Raw genomic sequence first — 24,384 nt, forward strand, 5'->3', positions numbered from 1 at the left:
CCGTAGTTTGAGGAGTTCATGTATTCACTATGTGTTAATGCTTTGTTCCGGTTCTCTATTAAAAGGAGGCCTTAGTATCCCTTAGTTTCCAATATGGACCCCGCTGCCACGGGAGGGTAGGACAAAATATGTCATGCAAGTTCTTTTAATAAAGCACGTATGACTATTTACGGAATGTATGCCTACATTATATCGATGAACTGGAGCTAGTGCCGAATCGCCCTAGGTTATAACTGTCACATAATGAATATCATCCAACAAGTCACAGATCCAATGCCTACGAACTTTTCCATATTGTTTCTGCTAAGTTACTACTGCTATCATCACTGTTACACTTGCTACAAAATTACTGCTATCACTGTTATTGTTACTATTGCTGCTGTCACTACTATCAAAACTATCAAACTACTTTGCTACTGATCACTTTGCTGCAGATAATTAATCTCCAGGTGTGATTGAATTAACAACTCAGCTGCTAATACCTTCAAATATTCTTTGGCTCCCCTTGTGTCGAATCTATAAATTTGGGTTGAATAATCTACCCTCGAAAACTGTTGTGATCCCCTATACTTGTGGGTTATTAGATGGCATGAAGCGGATCCGGGTTTTGAAGAGCACCGCGATGATCCCCTGTCAACGCGCCACAACGACAATTACCATGCTAGTGGCAGGCCTCTTCTTCGATTCACAAGCCCTCATGGGTGTGCTTCTTCGTCTACTGCGAGTGGTAAGGATGGCGGTTGCAGAAATCTACTTCGATAGAGTTTTCTTGCAAATGTTCCTGGACATGCGTCGTCTCTCCTTTTCTAACATGGTTTTCGTTGTTTCATGTTTGTAATTTGACATAATGATGCGTAATTTCTAAAAAAAACTTGTCAAACGATTCCTCGTTTTCTGAAGAAAAAATAAAAGAAAATCTACTAGTAGCAAAATCCTCCTGTGCAATGTAGGACCAAATCCTCCAGAGACCTTGTCCAAAGCAATAAAAGTCGTCGAGAAACCGTGAACAACTCTAGCTTCGGATCCGGAGGAGAGCAACTGCAAACGCTTTTCCCCATATAGTCCCACCAGTTGGGAGCTCCTATTTGGTGACCTGGGCGCCGGAAGTCGCGGAAACGTGCACCCCCAGCCCCCCGTGCGCCCTGTTTGGGCCAGCTCATGTGCGAGACGGGACGCCCCCTGTTTTCCATTTATTTATTTTTAGAAATAGTTTAGGATTTAAAAAGAAGTTCCAAATTTCTAAATAATTGTCAATTTTGAAAAAAAAATGTTCAAGACATCATTAAGTGATCGTGAATTCAGAAAAACATGTTCATGATTCTGGAAAATTGTTCAACAAATCATAAAATTTCCGTGCATTAGAAACAATGTTTGTGATTTTGAAAGAATGTCTGCATATTCAAAAATGTATGTGATGTTGTAAAATTTTCGTATATTCAAAAAATTTCATGAATTTGAACTTTTTTTTGCAGATGCAAATAATGTTCATGATTTTTCTGAAAAAAATAAAAAATGAAAATGTTCATGAATTTCAAAAGGAAAATCCCAAATTTAGAAAAAACTTTATCTATAAAAAATGTTCACTGATTCAAAAAAATAATGAACTCGAAAAATGTTCATGCATTTCAAAAAAGGTGCATGACAATAGTAAAATGTTCGTAAATTTCTAAAATTGTTTGCATTTTTTTAAAATATTCACAATTCTTAAAAATGTCCACGATTTTAAAAAAATCATGAATTTTTAAAAAGTGTTCATGGATTTGAAAAATATTCATGATTTCAGAAATAATTTCACAACTTCTAATAATGTTCTGATTTCTAAAATGTTCAAGAAACTGAGAGATGATCGCAACATTGAAAAAGAAAAAGGAAATAAGTAAAATAAGTAAAATAAAAAGGAAAAAGAAACATAAAGAAAAAAAAGGAAAAAAAAGAAAAAATCGGTTCAGGGAAGGTTCTAGAATAAACCCTAATTGGGTCGGCCCAAAGACTGGACCTAGGCGCCGAATAGGATCTGCCCCACCGTGGCGCCTCCCGCGATGCTTCAGGCCTCTGGCCTCAAGTCTTCTTCTAGCAAATATTCTTATCTAAAGCAACTACCACATCAGTTAATGCAAGATGTAGCGCTAGGGCCATTGCCTCCCGACATGCCACAGCCTCGAGGGTCGCCTGGTCTATAATGCCTATAGCATCTAATAGCGGAAGAACCCATATAAGTCCCAGAGGAATTTCTGCATACAATGTTGTAGGTCACTTCGTTTGTCTGTCTCGAAACCGCTCCATCAACACTGGTTTTTGCAAGATCCTCAGCATGCCGGATCCATCTCTGACGCGGCTGAGAAGAGGAGATTAAAAACATTAGCGAATGAGAAGAGAAGTTAGAATATTTTTTTGAGTTTGATGAAAAGGAGAGATAAACGGCTATTCCTTTGACCAACAAGAGTACTAATTAAAAGAGAGAGAAATCCCATCAAAGAAGTAGGAAAAAAATTACCCTAAGGAAAAGAGTTTCCTATCAACTGTAACCATTGTCGGGCCGTTGCGCGAAGCCACACCCACAACAAGGCCGAGCCACTCAGTTCCCCTGTTCTCCCTAAAAAAACGTTATCATGCTCGATTTTAGGAAATGGAAATAAGCTTCCCCCTGCTTACCACCTAGGGCCAAAATCCTATCCCCTTTCCTCACCCCCTGCCTCTTTGTCTCCGCCGACGTCATACGGCCCGTGCTGCGAGGATCTGCTGCTTCAACCAGAATCTGGTGGTCCTTCTCCACCACCGTAGTCGTAACCTCGGCGACGGCGCACATGAGTTGTTGGGTGTCCGATTCGGCTTAGGTCCCCCCTTCGTCTCAAAGGTACGAACCAGAAGTAGCGAGCTTTTATGGGTACCTGTGCGATGTCTTCGCCTACAGTTTTGTGCTTCGGCGTGCGTCCGGGGCGACCGGAGTAGATGCACGTGCCAATGCCCCCACTTTGTTTGGTTAGATCGGGGGTTCTAGGGCGGATAGATTAGCTAGGCGTGGTATTCCCCATCTTGAGTCATGCACATGGTTGGCCCATAGGTCGGGCAAAAGGGGCGACCGCCCCGGGCCCCAAGAGGGGAGTGCCCCAACTATAAATTATACTAATATAAACACTATATAATTATAAATTACATTTGAAAGATTATTAAATGCATAAAATAGAGGCTCAATTTGCAGGAGCGTAAGTTGACAACACGTACTAATAGTTTATACCACGCGGAGGCAAACCAACTCACCTGGGAAAGTTTAGATACGCTAGTCTCTTTTTATGATAGATGTCTTTATATCATAATGAAATTTATGATAATTAGTTTTCATTGTTGAAACCAATCCATAATTTTTCATTTGAGAAATAGATAGTACATCTCATTTGCACCAAATCAAACTAAATGAATCTAGATGATCATGTCAGATATAATCGAATCATACGCAAAAGTACACTTAAGAACATAGTAGGTTCTTAGATGACTCTATCACTGCACCCAACTTGGATGTCACATTAGATATACCCTAGAAGTTTCTACAAATATGGTTGCCTGATATACAGTAGAAACCTCTATTAAAATATTTATGATTTATAAATCTCTACCACGACATTCAATAATATTGAAAGATATATGGACACGCGAATGGATATGCAAATATATGTATATACACTATACAATTTATGCAATATTATAAAATTAGTTAGAAAAAAAATATTTTTTGGTATACCTTAGAGTTCAAATTTTGTAGAATCAAAATTCTCAAAGATGTATTAAAATTGTATAGTAACGAATAATATAGCTATTATTTGAAAACATTTTATGTGGCTAAGTAATATAAAAATTATATTAGTTAAAATTGTTATATGATACACTTAGTTTAAAATAAGTATAAATATTTGGTATAAAAAATAATGGTCTCACATCGCCCCGGGTCCAAAAATGGTTTGGACTGGCTCTGGTCATGCCTTATGCGATGCACCTGTTATGTCGTTGGTCATCAAACACCTTGATTTTGATCACAGTCCCATTAAGTTTTTCAAGGGGCAGTACATCATTAGGTCGATAGTGTCCCAGTGTTTAATTAAGAAGAATGCACCATCTGAATCATATTCCCTCTTGAAGAATTTTCGACATGTGTAAATGTCGTCAAAGTGGAGAACATGTATGATGACTATGGTTTCCCATATTTGTCATATTGTGAGTTGATGCCATTCTAATTGTTTGGTTGAAAAAAGTTGGTCCTACAACGATGTTTTAGTCTAAAATGAAAGGGAGTGCTCCAACTAGTGCGCTAGGACAAATGATACTGTGAGTCCCTCATACGAGTTAGTATTTCTTATGTTTCATTTGTACTTACGATCTTTGGTTGATATTTATATTGAGCATTGAGGGGACAAAATTTTCTGGTCCGAGCTAAGCTATGAATGTGACTAGTTATATTTGTATGCAATGATCTCTGCAGTGGGCTTGAAAATTTACTGAAGGAGCAATTGTACCCTCCAAAGATTGCCCTACAAAATATGTATGTTCGTGATTTGAAAGAATGTTCAGTAAATCAAAAAATGTTCATGAATTTGATAAAAATTGCACGGACTCAAATAATGTTCATGAATTTTATAAAATATTATAAAAATAAAAAAAAATGTTAGTGAATTCCATAAATCATTCCCAAATTTTCCAAAAACACTTTATCGGCTAAAAAAGGTTCGCTTATTGAAAAATGTTCATGGAAACAGGAAAAATAATCTTGAATTTTCAAAAAGAAAGTTCTCAGATTTTAAAAATATTCATGAGTTTGAAAAAACATTCACAATTATAAAAAAACCACATATTCCAAAAATGTTTACAATTTTGAAAAATGTTCACGAATTGTAAAAGATGTTCACGAATTTTGAGAAATATTCATGATTTCGAAAACAATTTCACAACTTCGAAAGATGTTCACGGTTTCAAAAATGTTCACAAATTTGAGAGATATTCCCAAAATTGAAAAAGAATAAGAAAAATAAATACAAAGTAAAAAATATATAAGAAAAGGTAAAAATATAAAAAGAAAAGAAAAAATAAACATAAAAAAAGGAAAAATAAAAGAAAGAAAACTGGAAGAAAAAAGAGTAAAAAAAGAAAATAACCGGTGGAGTATAAACAGACCGAGCCAACACTGGATCTGCGAGCTGGAGAGGTGGGCAACCTACGCCCCCGTCTGCCGCCTCCCGCGACGCTTCAGGCCTCTGGCGTCTGGCCTCAAGTCTTCTTCTAGCCGCCCCCCGTCTTGTCTCCCTCTCTCGTGTCAGATCGATCCTCTGGCAGCCAACTTCGCTGTGGCCGCCGCAGCCGTCCCTCCGGCGAGGGGAAACAACCTTCACTTGCAACTTCCACGCGTCGGGTCGCCGCTCGCCAGTCGCCACCAATAGCTCCGCCGGTACCCCTCCGTGACCCCCCCCCCCCCCCCCCCCCCCCCCCAATTGGGGTTTTTCATTGGATGTTCTTTACAACATTAATCGGTTTGGATTTTGCTCGTTCATCTCCGTTGTTAGCTAGGGTTTGGCGATGATGCAGCACCACGGATAGAACGAGATTTAGTTTTACTATCTTTGTAGGCGAGAACATTGCCGGAGAGATGTCTCAGAAGCGAAGGGAGAAGGTGGATACAGGCCCGGTTCCACGGAAGCATGGTGCAATGGAGAAGACATGCCCCCCTGATCAGCTCCGCCGACAGGCGCAGGGCATCCAGCGGCCTGTCAAGACTGGAGCACGTCTTGCCGGAGAGAAGAAGCACAAAACTGAAGCAGATGTTACAGGAGAGAAAAAGCACACGAAAGGCAATAGTGCATCTTTTCCAACGAAAACAACCACGCCACTAGTCAAAGCAAGAACGAGTTCCCGCTGTTCCGATGAATGCACCAGCCGCCCGATCGATGCTCACGACCATGGCAGCACTGTTGCCATCCAGGAACAGAGTCAAGAATCCGCCGCAATCAAGATAGATAAAGAACTGGAGTACATAACCCAAAAGTTGAACAAGTTGGGAGTGGCAGATGATATTGGCTTTGAGGAGTACTATGAATGCTTGATGAATCTGCCTCCCGACCCCTCCGTTGATACTTCCATCAGACTGGATGATACAGATCGTTATGACATGGACATCCGCCACGCGGTGTACCGCATCAGATCCCACAAGGTTTCATCCATCCATGCCTCTATGTTTCAGTCATCTATTAAAAATGCTGTTCAATCTGTACATTTGCATTTTGTGAATTTATGTTACTTGTTCTATCCTACATATGCTGGTTTTCTTAAAACTCGTATCCATATCTAATTTGATCCAATGGTGATATCATTGCCTACAGTTGTCACAAAAGGAGTCCAAGAATGAGTTGTGCCGTGATGAACTGAAAGATTGCCCTATGGAGCTTCTTGACAGCGAAGAATTTCCTACAGATTTCCTCGTGAAGATGCGATATTTTAGCTTCTTGGAGGAAGAAGGTGTATTAGACTGGTTCTTCCATCCTGAACTCTGCAAGCTTGCTTGCCTGAATGACTACCAGCGTCTAGTGCCTCGGGATCATGTACGTATATAAACTGATCATTGAGTGTTCCTGTAATCATTTAATTGCCTTTGGTGTTCCATTGTGTTAGTATGGCTATTTAGAACCATTCGTCGTAATTTCAACACCATGATATACACAAATGATCTGTGTGTTCTGTTTTCAGAGAAGGGTTAAAAAGTTATCTATTATGTAAGGATCTACATTACAGAGCAATTTACATGTTGGGGTTATTGATGAGTTCATGATACATTTACTGGGTGTTAATTATCTTTTCCTTAGATGGTCCATTTCATAATGTTTTATGCTGGAAAATGTACATCATTGAATTATCGGCCTCTGTTAAAAACTGGCCAGCTGACTACTTCAGCATAGTGCCAACCAGGATATTTTTCATTCCGCTTTATTGCCTTTCTTGATGCTCATATTTCTTTTGCCAAAGCAGTCCTATGCATATTTTCTGTTGGAAATGGTATTGTGACTTAATATATTTATTTAAAGAGAACCAACATACTCTTTTACGAATAGTAGTACATTTTTGCTTGTCCTGTATCAAACCTTGTTCTTGTTATCTTCTCTCTATTTATATTTTTATTATTTAAGGCATATGTTATTTGTCATTCTAAATCATGTTTCCTCTTTCCCTTCATTTTCATGTAGGGTGTTGTTTTTGATTGGGAGTACGCTGATTGCGAGTTGTACCGCAGTTACTTCCATAGCTATGAGATGCAACATGAATACATCGAGTACTTTGAAACATTATTAAGGGAACTTAAGGTGTGCATCGCAAAATCAAGCAAGACTAGCATTCCTGCAATCATTAGATTTTTATTATGGGACTAACAACCTCTCTTTTTATCTTGATACAGTGGTTGAAAGATTGTCTACCGGTTAACGATACTTCTCCTACTGTAAGTACATGACTGCACAAAAATCATGGAATGGCAATTTTCTGTATATGTTACGTCACCAATGGTATTTCCTCTGTTCTTTAGGCAAGCAAAATACGGACCAGAGGAATTTATCAAGCAACTAAGATTGCCACTCGCTTTCCCAAGATCACAACTCATTTAGTTCGTATTGGCTTCAGTGTATGATCTCTAGCATAATCACTAACTTAATTTTGGCGTGGTTTTGCATTTAACAGTTTCATTATTTCCATGCAGGATTGTCTTACTTACATGGGCATTGAGGCTAGGTGGTGCAACGGATCCGATGGTCTCCATTTCGAGATTTGGAAGCGAGTCACTCAACAAAAGGTTAGCATTCAGTATTGTAACCCAGTCTTCTGCACACTTATTGAGTATGCATGTAATTCTGATTAATTCAGTATTGTAACCCAGTCTTCTGCACACTTATTGAGTATCCATGTAATTCTGATTAATTCGTGTTGCTTATGAACCCTGTATATGTATACAGTAATGCTTGTTTTTTATGAGTATCCATGTAATTCTCATTTCTCAACAATGCACAGGAGAGTTTCACAAATGCTTTGAAGGAAGTCTATTTACTGAACAAGTGTCCGTCGCGGCAAGATAGCATTGAGTATGCCATAGAGTTTGATCATTCCGTTATGAAACTAGAGGTAGGCTCTTCTTCACAGATAATTGTAAGCCCAGAATTTGCAACATGCATGCTTATCTCTTTTGCTTCACAGATAACTGTAAGCCCAGAATTTGTAACGTGCATGCTTATCTCTTTTGCTTCTTTTCTTCACCTTTTCAGTTTCTTCATTGCACGGCAAGAGTTCCCAAGGAAGTAAGTACTGTGATATGCGTGTGGGATTGATCCAGTGGATTAAATGTCCTTATATTTGATTTGATTTCACGTCTGATTGCCTTAGATATCAGAGGATAAAGCTCAGGAGTTGATTACAGAGAAAGTTAAAAAGCTGGTACTGTGCTCGAAAGAAATTGCATCTTGATATGATATATATACATGTTATTTCAAAAATACCGTTATGCTAAGAAAATATCATTTATTTACAGAGGATAAAACCCAAATTCTTTGCTGACTATATCAGAAAGAAGATAGACATTGCCAAAACTATAGGATTGATTACCGAGGTATAGTATCCTAATCTTTGTTTATAATTGCGTATAACTTGATATCTTTTCTGTCTATGGTAACCAAATTATATGCACGCCCTAACAGCGATTGTATGATTTTACCTTTAAAGGTTTAAGAAGATACATATTGCGCCTGGCTTTTCGTCGTTGGAGCTTCCATTTCTTCAAGATGTCTTTTCATGGATTCGCTGGTGCAATGAACAACGAACTAGATCAGACTCGTAGCTCTTACAAAGTACAGTAGTATAGTACATTTGGGATCTGAACAAATAATCCAAAATGATGCATTAAGTAAGTTTCAGTCGCAGGAACTGAGTACTACTAATAATAGTAAGCTTCGGTCCCTGTAATTTAACACAACACTTTGTATGTATGTAAAAGCTAGTGCCTTCATTTTTATTTGCATTGTAAGATTTCAAATAAGAATATTTCATACTGCACAGATTGAAAGAGAAGATTCAACGGGTCTAGCAACATGAAATTTCAATGCGGATCAAATATACAAGAACTAACCTTTTGAGTAAAGGCTTCCGGTATACATTTTCTCCTCTTGTAGATATCGTCGATGACTTTTAATTGCTGAGAAGAACAACGTTGATGTCTTTTAATCGCTGAGAAGAACAATTGGATCTGTCCTTTTCTTCACATCATTGCTGTTCCACGGTTCTACCCTTATTTTTTCCTAACATCATTGCTGGTTCAACAAGCGAGTAGAAGAATAGACAGTTAGCAAGAAGGATAGAAAGTATCGCTTTTGCACAATGCTGCTATTTCAATACATTACTTCTTGCATTCACATACTCATGAATGTGACCCCACACGAACAGTATATCGCTTCCCCATTTACAAAACATGACGAAACGCTATAAGAGTGGAATTATGCGACATAGACGAAGCGCTATAAGAGCGGAACTATGCGATATACACAATCATATTTCCGAACCAAGATCAACCTTAGCGTGCAATTCCGCCAGGAATGCGACCGAACGCCCGTGACCAGCGGGGCCGTAAACCATTATCACCTCACATGTGAGGTTTAATCGACGGTCAGTTAGCGACATGCTGTCCATGTCATCCACGATGAACGAGTCCTCCTTGACCGCAAGCAGAATACCGCCTCAGTGGCCCGTGGCCGGAAGCCATTGCCAGGCAAAAGGCCTCCTAGTGAGGCCCTGCAACTCCACTACGGAGAAGTCATGACGGATCGTCTCCCATAGACCCACAATATCAATGTCTTCCTCTCTCAGGTATTCAATCAACTGGCGGCGCCGGCCCAAGTGGCCGAACCCACGGATGTTCCAGCAGAGCAACTTCATGGGGAAACCGGTGGCTCGTTGGCCCCTTTACGCGGGGCCGAACGGGCCCTCTCACAAGTTGAGGCCCTGGACAAGCTATTGGGAGGTCTATGATGACCCCCCCCCCCCCCCCGTTCTAGGGGGGCATCGATCTCAACCACCCTCAACGGGCTGTCAGCACTAGACCCGCGCACCACAAGCTGGTGTTTCGTGGGGTTTAGGCACGTCGGAGGTCTACCGCGCAGAGCCCTCGGCAAAAAGGTAGCTGCAGTAGAGGACCATCAAACGGAACTAGGGCCTAGGCGACCCTTATCCCCAGGCTCTCTATGCACATGGGTTAACAGTGGCCGAGGCCAAAGATGGACCCCTACATCTAAGCCAAAAGTGTGTTTAGCAACCCTATTAGCCTCTAAATTGGTATCTCGCCCTTCGAAGATGAAAGAGCAATGATGAAACTGATGCGCCGTAGCGTTTATCTCCTTTATGATGCTGGTGTACACTCCTCCAGAACCTTATTTTATGTTATCGACAACTCATTGGCAATCAGAAGCAACTATTACACCAGTTAATGCAAGATGTAGCGCTAGGGCCATTGCCTCCCGACACGCCAGAGCCTTGAGGATTGCCGGGTCTATAATGCCTATAAGCATCTAATAGCAGAAGAACCCATATAAATCCCAGAGGAATTTCTGTATACAACGTTGTAGGCCACTTCGTTTGTCTGTCTCGAAACCACTCCATCAACACTAAAATAGAAACCCCAAAACAGAACATAGAAAAGAAGAAAAACACAAAAAAAATTGAAAGACAAAGACAATATGACAATAGACAAGATAAAAAAATAATCCAACGAAGACCCGGACTAGAAAAACGAAACAGAAAACCAGGATAACCCAGGAACCCGACCAATTCGGAGCGCATGTAAAAACCCGGTCTACTTCAAGCTGAGGAGATTCGAATCCTCTTAATGGATGGGCTTAATGGGTTGCGGCCCACAAACTGGCGTGTGTAGGCGATCGCTAGTACCTCTCAAAGTCGCGCAATAGGTGATCATGTGATCAACAGACGAAGGTGTACTCCGGTCCGCATTCCTCCCAGCTCTAGGGCGAGTGCCTCCTCTCGGTTGACGGTGCGGCGTCCACAAGCCTGGACGAGGGGAAAGGGTTCCCCTTCGTCGAGGGAGGAAGGTGCGTGGTCATATCGTCTCCTGGTCCTGTAGTCGACGTGCTCGCTCTCTGAGCATTGGAATGTCCTTTGTTGTTGTTCTGATCTCCTTTCTTGGGCTTGCCATCTTGTAGGGCGACTCCACTTCAGGCTGTGTTTCAATCTTAGATTTTTCTTAGTGCCTTGTGGTGTGTGTTGTGTTGTATGCTGTCGATCAGCACCCATGCATCTTAAATTCCTGGCTGGTTGATGGCTTCGCTCCCTCCAAAAAAAATTCCCCGCAAACCCTCCTTTCCCCGTCCGTGAAACGAGACGCGAGCGAGCGACCATTCTCTCTTCTCCGACGGCGACGGTGCCTGCCTCCTCCTCACTCCGCCCACAGCAACCACGGGGGGTCTTTTTCTTTTGGGCTGCTCATGAAACATGGAAATTCGGCTGTTTAAGCAGGGCGCTAGCTGTTGATGCTTATTGGGGGAAAGACAGCCGCCTGGATATGGATATTGGTGCTTCTTGCAGTCATCGCCGGGTGCGCCCCGGGTGTAGTTTAGGAAGTTTACATAACATTAGTGTAGAAGATGGTTGGGTTTTCTGCATGGTGGAAGTTTGTTCGGTACCTCGCGCGACTTGCACGCCCAACTAGCGGACGACCGGCGGATCATCGCCGCGTATGATGCTTATGTCCAACCGGCAGGAACGACGTGCCAATGGTTCTTCTGCTGCACGTCTCGGCCATGACTTGGTCTCCAGTTCGTGCAGTACTGTAGACGACAAGACACCACGTCACTACGAAGCACTGGTATCACTTTCGTGGCTTCTGTTCCGAAAAAAAAGACTACTGCCACATTACATTTTCGGACATCATTTTTGTTGGAATATTAGGCAAGTTCATGATTAATTCCAGTAAATAATTCATGACTAGAAGAGATACTAGCATGCAATAATCTAGCAAACTAGAAGAACAGCAAGACATGCATAACAGCAGCAAACACGTAACAATAGCTGTAGAAACAGACATGAACAGAGGATGTTGGACGTATTGATCGTTAGCTATTATGGGTGCGACAGTGTTGATGACGATGTTGGCGACGATCTGCTGCTGACGGCGATGAATACGACGATGAGTAGCACCGCCCGACTTGGACGGAAGACGACCCGTGATGACGAATTTGAGCAGTCGCGCACAGCGCTTCCCAAAAACCTAATTCGACTCCCGGTGCAGGATCGCAAAGACGAACGGTTCCGGAGACCTGCTCTCCCACGCGCCGATGCACGCCGGCGTTTGGGATGGAGTAGACTACGATGGCGGCGCAAGTTGTGAGATGAGGCAAAACCCTAGGTGTTTTTCGGTGTGTCTCTGGCCGCAGCCGGTAGCTGTATATATATTAGGACCAGAGGCGGTATTGTGTCGCGACCACAATCCCAAACCGACTCGGTTTCTAATTCGTATACTTACCGGACTCCTGCAAGGAGACGGACCGGATTTCGGCGGACCATTCACGCGCATGTCGCATGTACGCGCCGCCTCGCCTCGCCACGCCACGCCACGCCACGCCCGGCGAGGCGAGGCGAGCGAGCGCGCGCGTGTGGTTTTCCCTTTCTCTTCTCACACACCACTTAGAGTGGTGGAGAGAACCCACTATATAAAGAGGTCCAACTCTTCTTCAACTTCCAAGGTGGGACTAAACTTAGCACCACCACTTGCCATTTTACACATGGGCTTTGAGATTTCAGAAATTGCTATGGGCCTAGCCCATTAATTCTAACAATCCCCCACCAGATCTCAAATACCCATTTAGAGATTTGCCTTCTCTCACCACTTGTTTAATATACCAGTGTTTCAGCAGAGACTGTTAAGTTGAACTTCTGCCTAGAACTTTAAGCTACATCCATTCACAACTTGACAATGGACTATGCCTTGAATTGCTAGTTTTGTGTGAACAGGTTTCACTCAAAGTCTTAACCAGTACCTGACCGCCAGTAGGCTACCCCGCGGTTTGGAGCTTATACGTCATACTCCCTGGTCTCTTCGTGAGCTTACTAGAGATCACCCAAATCTCATAGACTGCGACGTTTACAGTCAGAACTCATATAGGTGTGTTCTTTCAAGACTGCTCTGTAGGACAGCATCTTTGCTAATTATAGCCAATAGAACCACATTAAGGCATGTTGCCAACCTGCCTTACAGATCTGAGCCTTACAGCTCTGAGAGTTTTGCATCTTCACTTGGAGACGATCATAAGTTATTACTCTCCTCAGTTAACCAATAGCTTGTTCTTCCCAGATCCTAATTCACGGGATCTCCGATCACAAAGGTTGGGTTACTACTATGGTGTAACATCTATGGGTCTCATACCCATCTCCCTCGATGCAATATCTATCACATTTCGTGATAGTCCCTTTGTAAAGGGATCTGCCAGGTTTTTATCTGTTTGTATATACGTAACAGTTATTACTCCGGAGTTTCTCAACTTCCTGACAGACTTCAAACGTCTTTTCACGTGTCTTGATGACTTTGCATTATCTTTAGAACTGTTCACTTTAGCGATAACCGTTTGGTTATCACAATTCATAAGAATAGCCGGTACAGGTTTTTCAACAACCGGCAAGTCCATCAAGAGCTCACGCAGCCATTCTGCCTCAACAGTAGCTGTGTCCAAAGCAGTTAATTCTGCTTCCATAGTTGACCTCGTCAATATGGTTTGCTTGCAAGACCTCCATGACACTGCGCCACCACCATGAGTAAATACATACCCACTTGTTGCGTAAAGTACATCAACATCGGAGATCCAATTTGAATCACTATATCCTTCTAGCACAGCAGGATGCCCTGAATAAGTAATTCCGTAACTCATAGTACCTCTCAGATAGCGCAAGACCCTTTCTAGTGCATGCCAATGATCATCACCCGGGTTGGACATGAACCTACTCAGTTTGCTCACAGCAAAAGAGATATCTGGTCTTGTAGCGCTAGCTAAGTACATGAGTGAACCGACAATTTGAGAGTATCTTAATTGATCTCTCGTTTCTTTCTTGTTCTTTCTGAGTGTCACGCTGGGATCATAAGGTGTTGGAGAAGGCTTGCTATCCATAAAACCGAATCGGTTCAAGACCTTCTCAACATAGTGAGATTGCGTTAATGTAATCCCACTCTCATCCTTAATAAGTTTGATGTTTAGAATTACATCGGCTTCTGCCAGATCTTTCATGTCAAAACTTTTTGATAGAAAAGACTTGACCTCATTAATTGCATTAATGTTTGTACCAAAGATCAGTATGTCGTCCACATACAAACATAATATGACACTATTGCCCCCACCATGGCGATAGTAAACACACCTATCAGCCTCGTTAATGACAAATCCTGCAGAAGTCAGAGTTCTTTCAAACTTCTCATGCCATTGCTTAGGTGCCTGTTTCAGACCATACAAAGATTTTAACAACTTGCACACCTTTCTCTCTTCACCCTTTACCACAAACCCGTCAGGCTGATCCATATAGATCTCCTCTTCCAACTCTCCATTGAGAAAAGTTGTCTTTACATCCATTTGATGAATGATAAGACCATAAGAGGCAGCCAAGGAAAGTAACACTCGAATGGTGGTCATTCTAGCAACGGGTGAATAGGTGTCAAAGTAATCTTCGCCTTCTTTCTGAGTGTAGCCCTTGGCCACTAGCCGCGCCTTGTACTTATCAATAGTACCATCAGGCTTTAGCTTCTTTTTGAACACCCACTTACAGCCCACAGGTTTACAACCATATGGTCTATCAGTTAGTTCCCAAGTTCCATTAGAAAGAATTGAGTCCATCTCATTATGAACAGCTTCTTTCCAATCATCTACATCCGGAGATGCATATGCTTCTGCAATCGTCTTGGGTGTGTCGTCCACAAGGTATACAATGAAATCATCACCAAAGGATTTTGCCAATCCTTTGTCTCTTGTTCCTTCTAGGAACTTCATTGTTATCCTTCTCAAGGACTTCCTCATGTGATTGTTCGAAATATTCATCAGTTGTACTAGATTCAGGAATTATCTCAGAAGAAAATCTAGCAATGCTATGCATATCTTTCATAGGAAATATGTTCTCAAAAAATGTTGCATCACGAGATTCCATTATAGTATCAACATGCATATCAGGTACTTCAGATTTTACCACTAAAAACCTATAAGCAATGCTCCGTTGAGCATACCCTAGAAAGACACAATCCACTGTCTTTGGTCCAAGTTTGCGTTTCTTAGGAATAGGAATATTGACCTTTGCCAAACATCCCCAAGTGCGCAAATAAGAAAGTGATGGTTTTCTCCCAACCCACTCCTCATAAGGGGTTTTCTCTTTATTATTGTTGGGAACTCTATTCAGGACATGACATGAAGTCAATAGAGCCTCCCCCACCATGCCTTAGATAAACCAGCAGTGTCTAACATGGCATTCACCAAGTCAGTCAATGTGCGGTTTTTCCTCTCGGCCACTCCATTTGATTGAGGTGAATAGGGAGGCGTCCTCTCATGAATAATACCATGTTCCTCACAAAATTCATCAAAAACTTTTGGAAAATACTCTCCACCACGATCGGACCTAAGACGCTTGATCTTTCTCTCTAGTTGATTTTCAACTTCAGCTTTATAGATTTTAAAGTAGTCTAATGCTTCATCTTTAGTTTGCAACAAATAAACATAGCAAAATCTAGTCGCATCATCAATCAAAGTCATGAAATATCTCTTTCCACCTTTTGTCAACACACCATTCATCTCACAAAGATCAGAATGTATGAGTTCTAGAGGTGCCAAGTTTCTCTCCTCGGCAGCCTTATGAGGCTTTCGAGGTTGCTTAGATTGCACACAACTATGGCACTTAGAACCTTTGGCAACTGTGAAGTTCGGAATTAAACTCATGCTGGATAGCCGAGACATTAAACCAAAATTAATATGACATAAACGAGAGTGCCAAATACTTGCATCATCATTAACATTAGCACAAATTTGGTTTATTGACTTATTGCAAAAATCTGAAAGAGAAAAGCAGAACAAGCCTCCGCACTCATAGCCTTTTCCTATAAATTGTCCAAATCTTGACACGATTACTTTATTGGACTCTAAAACTACCTTAAATCCATCTCGACATAGAAGGGAGCCGCTAACTAGATTCTTGTTCATAGTAGGGACATGCTGCACGTTCCTTAGTTGCACGATCTTTCCCGAAGTAAACTTCAGATCCACCGTGCCAATGCCACGAACAGAAGCATGTGACCCATTCCCCATTAGGACGGAAGAATCCCTTGCGACCTGATAAGAAGTAAACAGGGAGATGTCAGCACACACATGAATGTTAGCACCCGAATCAATCCACCACGAAGATGATTGAAATACTGAAAGCACAATAGGTAAATTACCATACCCATCAGTATTGCTAGCGGTCACCATGTTGACAGTCTTGGAGCTTGTTTTCCCTCTGCGGTCTGCACGTTCAGGGCATTCCTTGGAAAAGTGTCCAGGCTTCCCACAGGCGTAGCACTCTAGCTCAGCCTTGTTGAACTTCTTCTTCTTGAAGGTAGTAGTCTTGGTAGGCTTGTTGAAAACAGGTTTGTTCTTCCCTTTGTTCTTGTTCTGTGGGTACCTCTGCACCATGTTAGCAGTAGGCTGAACCTCACCTCCTTTTTCAGTGGTATCTTTAGCCCGAGCTTTTTCTTCAACATCAAGAGATGCAATCAGATTTTCAACTGATATCTCCTGTCTCTTATGCTTCAGAGTTGTGGCGAAATTCCTCCATGAAGGAGGCAACTTTGCAATCATGCACCCAGCCACGAATTTGTCGGGTAGAACACATTTAAGGAGTTCAAGTTCCTTCACAATGCACTGTATCTCATGAGCTTGTTCAACCACAGAACGGTTATTCACCATCTTGTAGTCATGAAAACTCTCCATGATGTACAGTTCACTGCCTGCATCTGTTGCACCGAATTTTGCATTCAGTGCATCCCACAGAATTTTTCCGTCGTTTATGTGCATGTACACATCACACAGACGGTCAGCAAGAACACTCAGAATGCATCCCACAAACATAGTATTGGCTTCCTGGAATTTTCTCTAATCTTCGTCGGTCATTCCCTCTGGAGCACCAACACTAGCATGGAAAACTTTCAGAGCAGTAAGCCAGAGCGTGGTCTTCACCTGCCACCTCTTAAAGTGCACACCGGTAAACTTATCCGGCCTCAGTGCATCAGCGAATCCAGCCATAGTTAACTCAGGAAATTGCCTATAATTAGGTTTTTGGATTGTTGGAATATATGGCAAGTTCATGATTAATTCCAATAAATAATTCATGACTAGAAGAGATACTAGCATGCAATAATCTAGCAAACTAGAAGAACAGCAAGACATGCATAACAGCAGCAAACACGTAACAATAGCTGTAGAAACAGACATGAACAGAGGATGTTGGACGTACTGATCGTTAGCTATTATGGGTGCGACAGTGTTGATGACGATCTGCTGCTGACGGCGATGAATACGACGATGAGTAGCACCGCCCGACTTGGACGGAAGACGACCCGTGATGACGAATTTGAGCAGTCGCGCACAGCGCTTCCCAAAAACCTAATTCGTCCTCTCCCGGTGCAGGATCGCAAAGACGAACGGTTCCGGAGACCTGCTCTCCCACGCGCCGATGCACGCCGGCGTTTGGGATGGAGTAGACTACGATGGCGGCGCAAGTTGTGAGATGAGGCAAAACCCTAGGTGTTTTTTGGTGTGTCTCTGGCCGCAGCCGGTAGCTGTATATATATTAGGACCAGAGGCGGTATTGTGTCGCGACCACAATCCCAAACCGACTCGGTTTCTAATTCGTATACTTACCGGACAAGAAATCAAAAACGTGTCTGCCAAGACATAAAAATAAAACGGCAAAAGGAAGCTGCGCTCCTGCAAGGAGACGGACCGGATGTATGCCTCGCCTCGCCACAGCCAGGCCACGCGAGGCAAGCGAGCGCGCGTGTGGTTTTTCCTTTCTCTTCTCACACACCACTTAGAGTGGTGGAGAGAACCCACTATATAAAGAGGTCCAACTCTTCTTCAACTTTCAAGGTGGGACTAAACTTAGCACCACCACTTGCCATTTTACACATGGGCTTTGAGATTTCAGAAATTGCTATGGGCCTAGCCCATTAATTCTAACAATTTTTAGGTTAATTCGTCTCAAATTGCTACCTCTTCGCATTACTTGCCCGTTTGGCCAGTTTAAACACGTTTATGGCTGGGCGGGCCCACGTGTAAGCGTCGACCGTTAAGTTTGACGTGGGATTTCCTCGTGGCATTTTCTGGAGCACCTCGAAAAAATCCTATGAGACCGTGTCTCATAAACTATCACGCGAGACCCATTCTGATGGACGACATGGGCGGCCGGACTCCACGTTCTTAGCGGCCGCACCAAGATCCCATTCCGAGACCCATCACCGGCGGCCGGACCAGCTCCTTAGATAGTTTGCTCTTGTTCGCGCTCTCAGTACATGATGGCCACGTCAAAGGACCTCGTCGCCGACGGCCAAGACCGTACGTACATGACTTCTCGTCGGTGACCCATGCAGCTGCTCGTCATCAACATGATCCTTTCCTACTGCAAGTGCGCCGGGCAGCTGATTGCTTAATTGGCAAAAAGAAAAAGAAAAATCACAGTAAACTGCCCTGGCTTCACCAAACTAGCTAGAAAGATTGGTGTACTCATTTCTCTTGAATCAAACCAGAGAAGAGAGAGAGGGATGTTTAGATCAACATCTCATCAGCAAGTTTACCAGCATTTAAACATATGCAAAGTGTATTGTTGCGTTGCAGCTTGTAATCGCGCATTCTGAACTACTATGAATATTTTCATTCACTGCTTCTCTCGTGTATGAAATCATTGTGTTCACTGCTGTTCTGTGCTTAGTGCAACAAGCCCTCACTTCAATTATTTGGTGCAAGAAACCCACTACAAAGATTCAGGCTGAAAAGATACTGCTCCATGTACATTCGCTTGCTCTCCTCTACAGCGTGACTATGCACATGTATACTCTGATAATTATGTATACATGCATTATGCATATTCAACTCATCCAGATCGGATCGGATGAATCCTAGACGGACTCACGGACATACCACGTCGAGTGTCATGGAGTTCGCCGGCACGGACGTGAGCTAGTGCAGCTATCGAGGGAGGAGTCTAGCGCCGCCGCCTGATTGGCGGCCGCGGCGGCGAGGAGCAGCTGCTGCACCTGGTTGCGCGCCTCGTCCCGCTCCTTGGCCACCTGGTGCAAGCACGGCGAGCTCCGCTATGCCCTGGCGCCCATCCTCCGGCGCCACCAGGCACAGCTTCCCCACCGCGCCCGTCGCCGCCATCTCCTGCACCACCGCAGCCGTCGCCGCGTGCAGGCGCGGTCGTCGTTACCGCAGCTGCTTTCTTTCGCACAGTAGTAACAGTGCCAGATGAAGCCGTACGTCGCGATCATCGACGTGGCGCGAGGCGGCAGCGGCGACACGCCGCCTCGCGGGCGAGAGCGTGTCGGTCCTCGGACAGCACGAACGTGGCGTGGCGAGGAGATAGTTCACGACGGGGTCAGGCGACCTGAGGAGCTTCCCGTGGCGGTCCCTGGGCAATAAGCCACGGCGAGACGCGTCGGGCGCGTGTGCGTGCGCGCGTTCGGGCTGCGTCAGGCTCATGGCAGGGGAAGAAAATCTTATACGACCTGCGTCGTACGCCCTCGTCGTGAGACCACGTCCAGCGACCGGCACGTGGCAATTCGAATCTCAAAGCAACCTATGCTCGATTCCCTTTTCTTTCTCCAGCGCCGCCGCGATTCTCGTGGTTGCTGTTTCGTAGAACCACCGGCGCTTCATGATCCCTTCAATTCCCTCTCCTTCTCGTCTCTGAAGACGGCAAGAGAGCCTCCTGGCTACTCCGGCAGCAGCTCCTTTCCAAACTTGCAGATTGATGCGACCAATCCCCATGGTGCCGGTGGATGGTATGAACAAGGCGAGGAGCAGCAGCGACGATGTTATATCCATTGTGCAACCACGGCCTGCGCCCTCTCGCCAATTTACGGCAGCGGCGAGTTTAGGGAGCCGCAGCCTGCGCCGTCTTGCTAATTTACGGCAGCCGCGGCCTGCGCCCTCTCGCTAATTTACCTCCAGCCAGAGCTCAGCGCAATGGCGCGTCCTATCTAGGACCAGCACAGACGTGGGCATAGCAGGTTGAATCAGCGGCGCCCTGTGTCGAGGCTAGCTGCAAAAATTTCTGAAGCCATGTCGCTGGGAGCACGAAGACTGCTGGAGAAGAAAGGGGAATCAGAGAATATCGCTCTTGCTGATTTGAGATTCGAACTGCCAGCTGTCAGCCCCTGGAGTTGGTCTCACGACGGGAGGCGTACGACCCAGGTCGTATAAGATTTTCTTCGCGGGCGCGCACTAGGCCATCGTTAGCCTCGCCAAGCTAATTAGTGTGGAAAAGAGAGAAACGGGAAAAGTTAAGTGGGACTGAAATTCAATTCGCTTTCGGTCATATTTTTGGGCCATCCAGAGTTTGACAACGGTCACCTGTCTCCGCTTCCTGTCCTCCGATTGTAGCTGTAGTTGTCCCACCTTCCCTCTCTTCCTTTTAAACGGGCCCGCAAGAAATAAAAAAGCAGACCCAAAAAGAAAGTAAAAGGGTCCCTGGGTTTACAACCCAAAAAGAACTCCTACCTCCTGTGACTGTGAGCAACAACTCCCTCTCCCTACTTTCTCAGCATCTGCACGTAAACATGGGGGGAACTAGCTGAACCTTTGGAACAAACATAGGGGGAACTGAAATTTACTGTGAGCAGTGATCGGTATTAGCAATTACAATGAGTTTTTACAGTGCATTTGCAGTAGATTTAGACTGGAAAATTAGAAGAAAAAAAGTAATTACAGTGAAGACAGTAGAATTACTCAATTTACAGTGTAAATTACATAGAATAAATTCTAAGACTGGAATTTCGACTGTAATTATACCGGAATTTACCTATTACCATGTATATTTTTGGTTTTGATTGATCTAGGTTATTACCACGTATATTTTTGGTTTTTGTTGATCTATGATTTTCTCATTGATTAATGAAAAGAGACGCCGTGTCCTAATTACTCTCTCTCTCACACACACACAAAAGCGACAACACATACATAATAGGCCAATGCAGTAGAACCGTCCAGCGGCGCATCTCCCTGACGTCTCGTGGCGACACGCATTCACCAAGCGGCCATGGCAGCCTGTTGTGACTTGCAAGCTGCACCTTCCTGGACCACGAACAGCAGGTGGCATTGGACGAACTAATACCCCTGGTACGTCCCGGTCTTTCTCCTCTGCATTCTACCATGTCGCCCTCGGTTGGCCGGGCTCCGCCCTCCCCTCAATAAATCTTCACCCAAACGAACTTCAAAATAAACTGTTGGCCGAGAGTTGCAACTCACCGCGTCACCCTCAGTTGGTGGGCATCATTTATGTCGATGCTGCTCTTCACGCTACTCAACTTGATATTTGGGTGGGGGCCACGGCATTGGCGTTCGTGAATGAATGAACGCCATGGCCGAGGTTGTTGGAGCGCGGCATCGAAGCCTATGAAAGGAAGCAACGCACCGTAGTGTGTTATTCGGCTAGGTATGTAATTTATTCTTTGAGATCCCGGTGGCGTTCTTCTCATTCGTTTTGTATGCTTCCGGTACGTAGAGACCAAACACGAATTCCTTTGTGCCCATGGGATCAGGTTGTTCCAGTTCGTAATAGACAGCTAGAAGGTGCAAAAATTGGATGGGAATTCCTTATCCTTATGATATGGACATCCTTGGCTAAATTTACTCAAAGCTATTTACATATGTCTAATTATTGGGGTCTATTTTCTTCACCCGATATTCATTAATCCACGGTTTTACTTGCTTCTATAGCTTCATACTATATATGAGATTCGTATTATTTATCCATTCTTGGTTTTTTTGGAGGTTCTACTTTCTCTTAAGAAAAGTTCATTGTTGATGTAGGTGTGGCCTCACTCCCCACCCCAGTTTTGTGCTCGGTGATATTTTACCTCTCCTTTTCCAGCATAAAACATTATGAAATGGACCATCTAAGGAAAAGATAATTAACACCCAGTAAACATATCATGAACTCATCAATAACTCCACATAAATTGCTCTGTAATGTAGATCCTTACATAATAGATAACTTTTAAACCCTTTCTGAAAACAGGCCACGCAGATCATTTGTGTATATCATGGTGTTGAAATTATGATGAATGGTTCTAAATAGCCATACTAACACAATGGAACACCAAAGGCAATTAAATGATTACAGGAACACTCAATGATCAGTTTATATACGTACATGATCCCGAGGCACTAGACGCTGGTAGTCATTCAGGCAAGCAAGCTTGCAGAGTTCAGGGTGGAAGAACCAGTCTAATACACCTTCCTCCAAGAACCTAAAATATTGCATCTTCACGAGGAAATCTGTAGGAAATTCGTCCCTGTCAAGAAGCTCCACAGGGCAATCTTTCAGTTTATCATGGCACAACTCATTCTTAGACTCCTTTTGTGACAACTGCAGTCAATGATATCACCATTGGAATCAGATATGGATTATGAGTTAAAAAACAGCATAAGCAGGATAGAACAAACTAACATCAATTCGCAAAATGCAAATGTATGGATTGATCCTTGAACAGCATTTGATGACTGAAAACTAGAGGCATGGATGGATGAAACCTTGTAGGATCTGATGCGATACACCGCGTGGCGGATGTCCATGTCATAAAGATCTGTATCATCCAATCTGATGGAAGTATCAACGGAGGGGTCGGAAGGCAGATTCATCAAGCATTTATAGTACTCCTCAAAGCCAATATCATCTCGCACTCCCAACTTGTTCAACTTTTGGGTTATGTACTCCACTTCTTTATCTATCTTGATTGCGGCAGATTCTTCCCTCTGTTCCGGGGTGGCAACAGTGTTGCCATGGTCGTTAGTATCGATGGGACGACTGGTACATTCATCGGAACAGTGGGAACTCGTTCTTGCTTTGAGTAGTGTAGTGGTTCTTTTCGCTGGAAAAGACGCATTGCCTTTCGTGTGCTTTTTCTCTCCGGCGAGATGTGCTTCAGTTTTGTGCTTCTTCTCTCCAGCAAGTCGTGCTTCAGTCTTGACAGGCCGCTGGATACCCTGCGTCTGCCTGCGGAGTTGATCAGGGGGGCATGTCTTCTCCTTTGCATTATGCGCCTGTGGAATCAGGCCTGTACCCACCTTCTCCCTTTGCTTCAGCGACATCTCTCCGGCAAGACTCTTGACAGGCCGCTGGATACCCTGCGTCTGCCGGCGGAGCAGATCAGGGGGGCAAGTCTTCTCCTTTGCATTATGCTTCTGATGAATTGAGGTTGTATCCACCTTCTCCCCTCGCTTTTGCGACATCTCTCTACGGAAGCCCATAACCAGCGATGATGATCCCTCCTTTGCACTATCCAAACCCCTCTGTCGAATTCGATCCGGAGGTGCTAAGTGCTCCTGCACGATGTTCTCGTCTGCGAGGACATGCTTCGGCCCCATCGCGCTGCAAGTAGCAGCCTTATCCTTTGCGTGGTACGGCATCGCACTCGCGGCCGCCTTGCCCTTTGCGTGGTGCGGCGTCGCGCTGGTAGCCGCCTTGTCCTTTCCGTGGCACCGCTGCATCTCTCCAAACCCTAACCAACAACGGAGATTGAACACACATCGTCGATAATGTTAACAAAAAAATCCAAAAAAAAAGGGGGTATAAGGTCAGAGGGGTACCGGCGGTGGCGACCCGACGGCAATCTCGGCGACCGCCGCGGAGGTGGCTACGAGACAGAGCGAATCGATCTGAGACGAGCCAAGGAGACAAGACGCGCTAGAAGAAAACTCGGAGGCCCGAAGCGTCGCGGGAGGAATAGGAAGGGGAAGAACGGGAGGAAGATCTTTGAATCCGTATAAACCTGTAGCAGCAGCAGCCGCCGCCGCGTGGGTCGAGACTCGGGAGCGAGGTAGGGCAAGAATCGATTTCTCTTTTTTTTAGGAAAAAAGGAATCCATTTCTTTTATGGGTCTGTCTAGAACTCAGTCGACTGAGACTTAACCAAGTCTCAATCGAGTGACGTCAGCATAGTTCTTTTGCTGCAAGCGGCACGGCTAGATGCTACAACCGATGATGAAAAATGTTGCAACGGTTTTACAAGCAATGAAAATTGGTGCTGCAGCTGGTGTGATTAAAATGCTACAACCGTCAATGCCAGATGTTACAACTGGTGAGACGATAT

At 44.0% G+C, this 24,384-nt stretch overlaps 2 protein-coding genes across 2 annotated transcripts; one reads left to right on the forward strand and one right to left on the reverse strand.

Moving 5' to 3' along the window:
* The first annotated feature begins 5,198 nt into the window (after window positions 1-5,198).
* Window positions 5,199-9,025, forward strand: LOC123049910 (uncharacterized). The gene is made up of 12 exons (XM_044472762.1): window positions 5,199-5,431; window positions 5,610-6,190; window positions 6,360-6,578; window positions 7,218-7,334; window positions 7,427-7,468; window positions 7,553-7,648; window positions 7,724-7,816; window positions 8,032-8,142; window positions 8,283-8,315; window positions 8,401-8,451; window positions 8,546-8,623; window positions 8,737-9,025. Exons 2-12 carry the CDS (start codon window positions 5,630-5,632, stop codon window positions 8,740-8,742), a joined length of 1,407 nt encoding a protein of 468 aa, XP_044328697.1. The 5' UTR covers window positions 5,199-5,431; window positions 5,610-5,629; the 3' UTR covers window positions 8,743-9,025.
* A 13,168-nt stretch (window positions 9,026-22,193) lies between these two features.
* Window positions 22,194-24,137, reverse strand: LOC123049911 (uncharacterized). The gene is made up of 3 exons (XM_044472763.1): window positions 23,883-24,137; window positions 22,827-23,794; window positions 22,194-22,662 (listed from the first exon to the last, which is right to left on the reverse strand). Exons 2-3 carry the CDS (start codon window positions 23,781-23,783, stop codon window positions 22,435-22,437), a joined length of 1,185 nt encoding a protein of 394 aa, XP_044328698.1. The 5' UTR covers window positions 23,784-23,794; window positions 23,883-24,137; the 3' UTR covers window positions 22,194-22,434.
* Window positions 24,138-24,384: the final 247 nt, after the last annotated feature.

The sequence above is a fragment of the Triticum aestivum genome, chromosome 2D, assembly GCF_018294505.1.
Source record: "Triticum aestivum cultivar Chinese Spring chromosome 2D, IWGSC CS RefSeq v2.1, whole genome shotgun sequence".
NCBI lineage: Eukaryota > Viridiplantae > Streptophyta > Magnoliopsida > Poales > Poaceae > Triticum > Triticum aestivum.

What these genes read in the sequence shown, in the direction of transcription:
- LOC123049911 (XM_044472763.1), bottom strand. Translation starts at nt 23,783, where the DNA reads ATGCAGCGGTGCCACGGAAAGGACAAGGCGGCTACCAGCGCGACGCCG. An exon ending in ATCGCATCAGATCCTACAAG is followed by an intron (nt 22,663 to 22,826) that starts GTTTCATCCATC and finishes CATTGACTGCAG; the next exon opens with TTGTCACAAAAGGAGTCTAA.
- LOC123049910 (XM_044472762.1), top strand. Translation starts at nt 5,630, where the DNA reads ATGTCTCAGAAGCGAAGGGAGAAGGTGGATACAGGCCCGGTTCCACGG. An exon ending in ACCGCATCAGATCCCACAAG is followed by an intron (nt 6,191 to 6,359) that starts GTTTCATCCATC and finishes CATTGCCTACAG; the next exon opens with TTGTCACAAAAGGAGTCCAA. An exon ending in CGGCAAGAGTTCCCAAGGAA is followed by an intron (nt 8,316 to 8,400) that starts GTAAGTACTGTG and finishes TGATTGCCTTAG; the next exon opens with ATATCAGAGGATAAAGCTCA.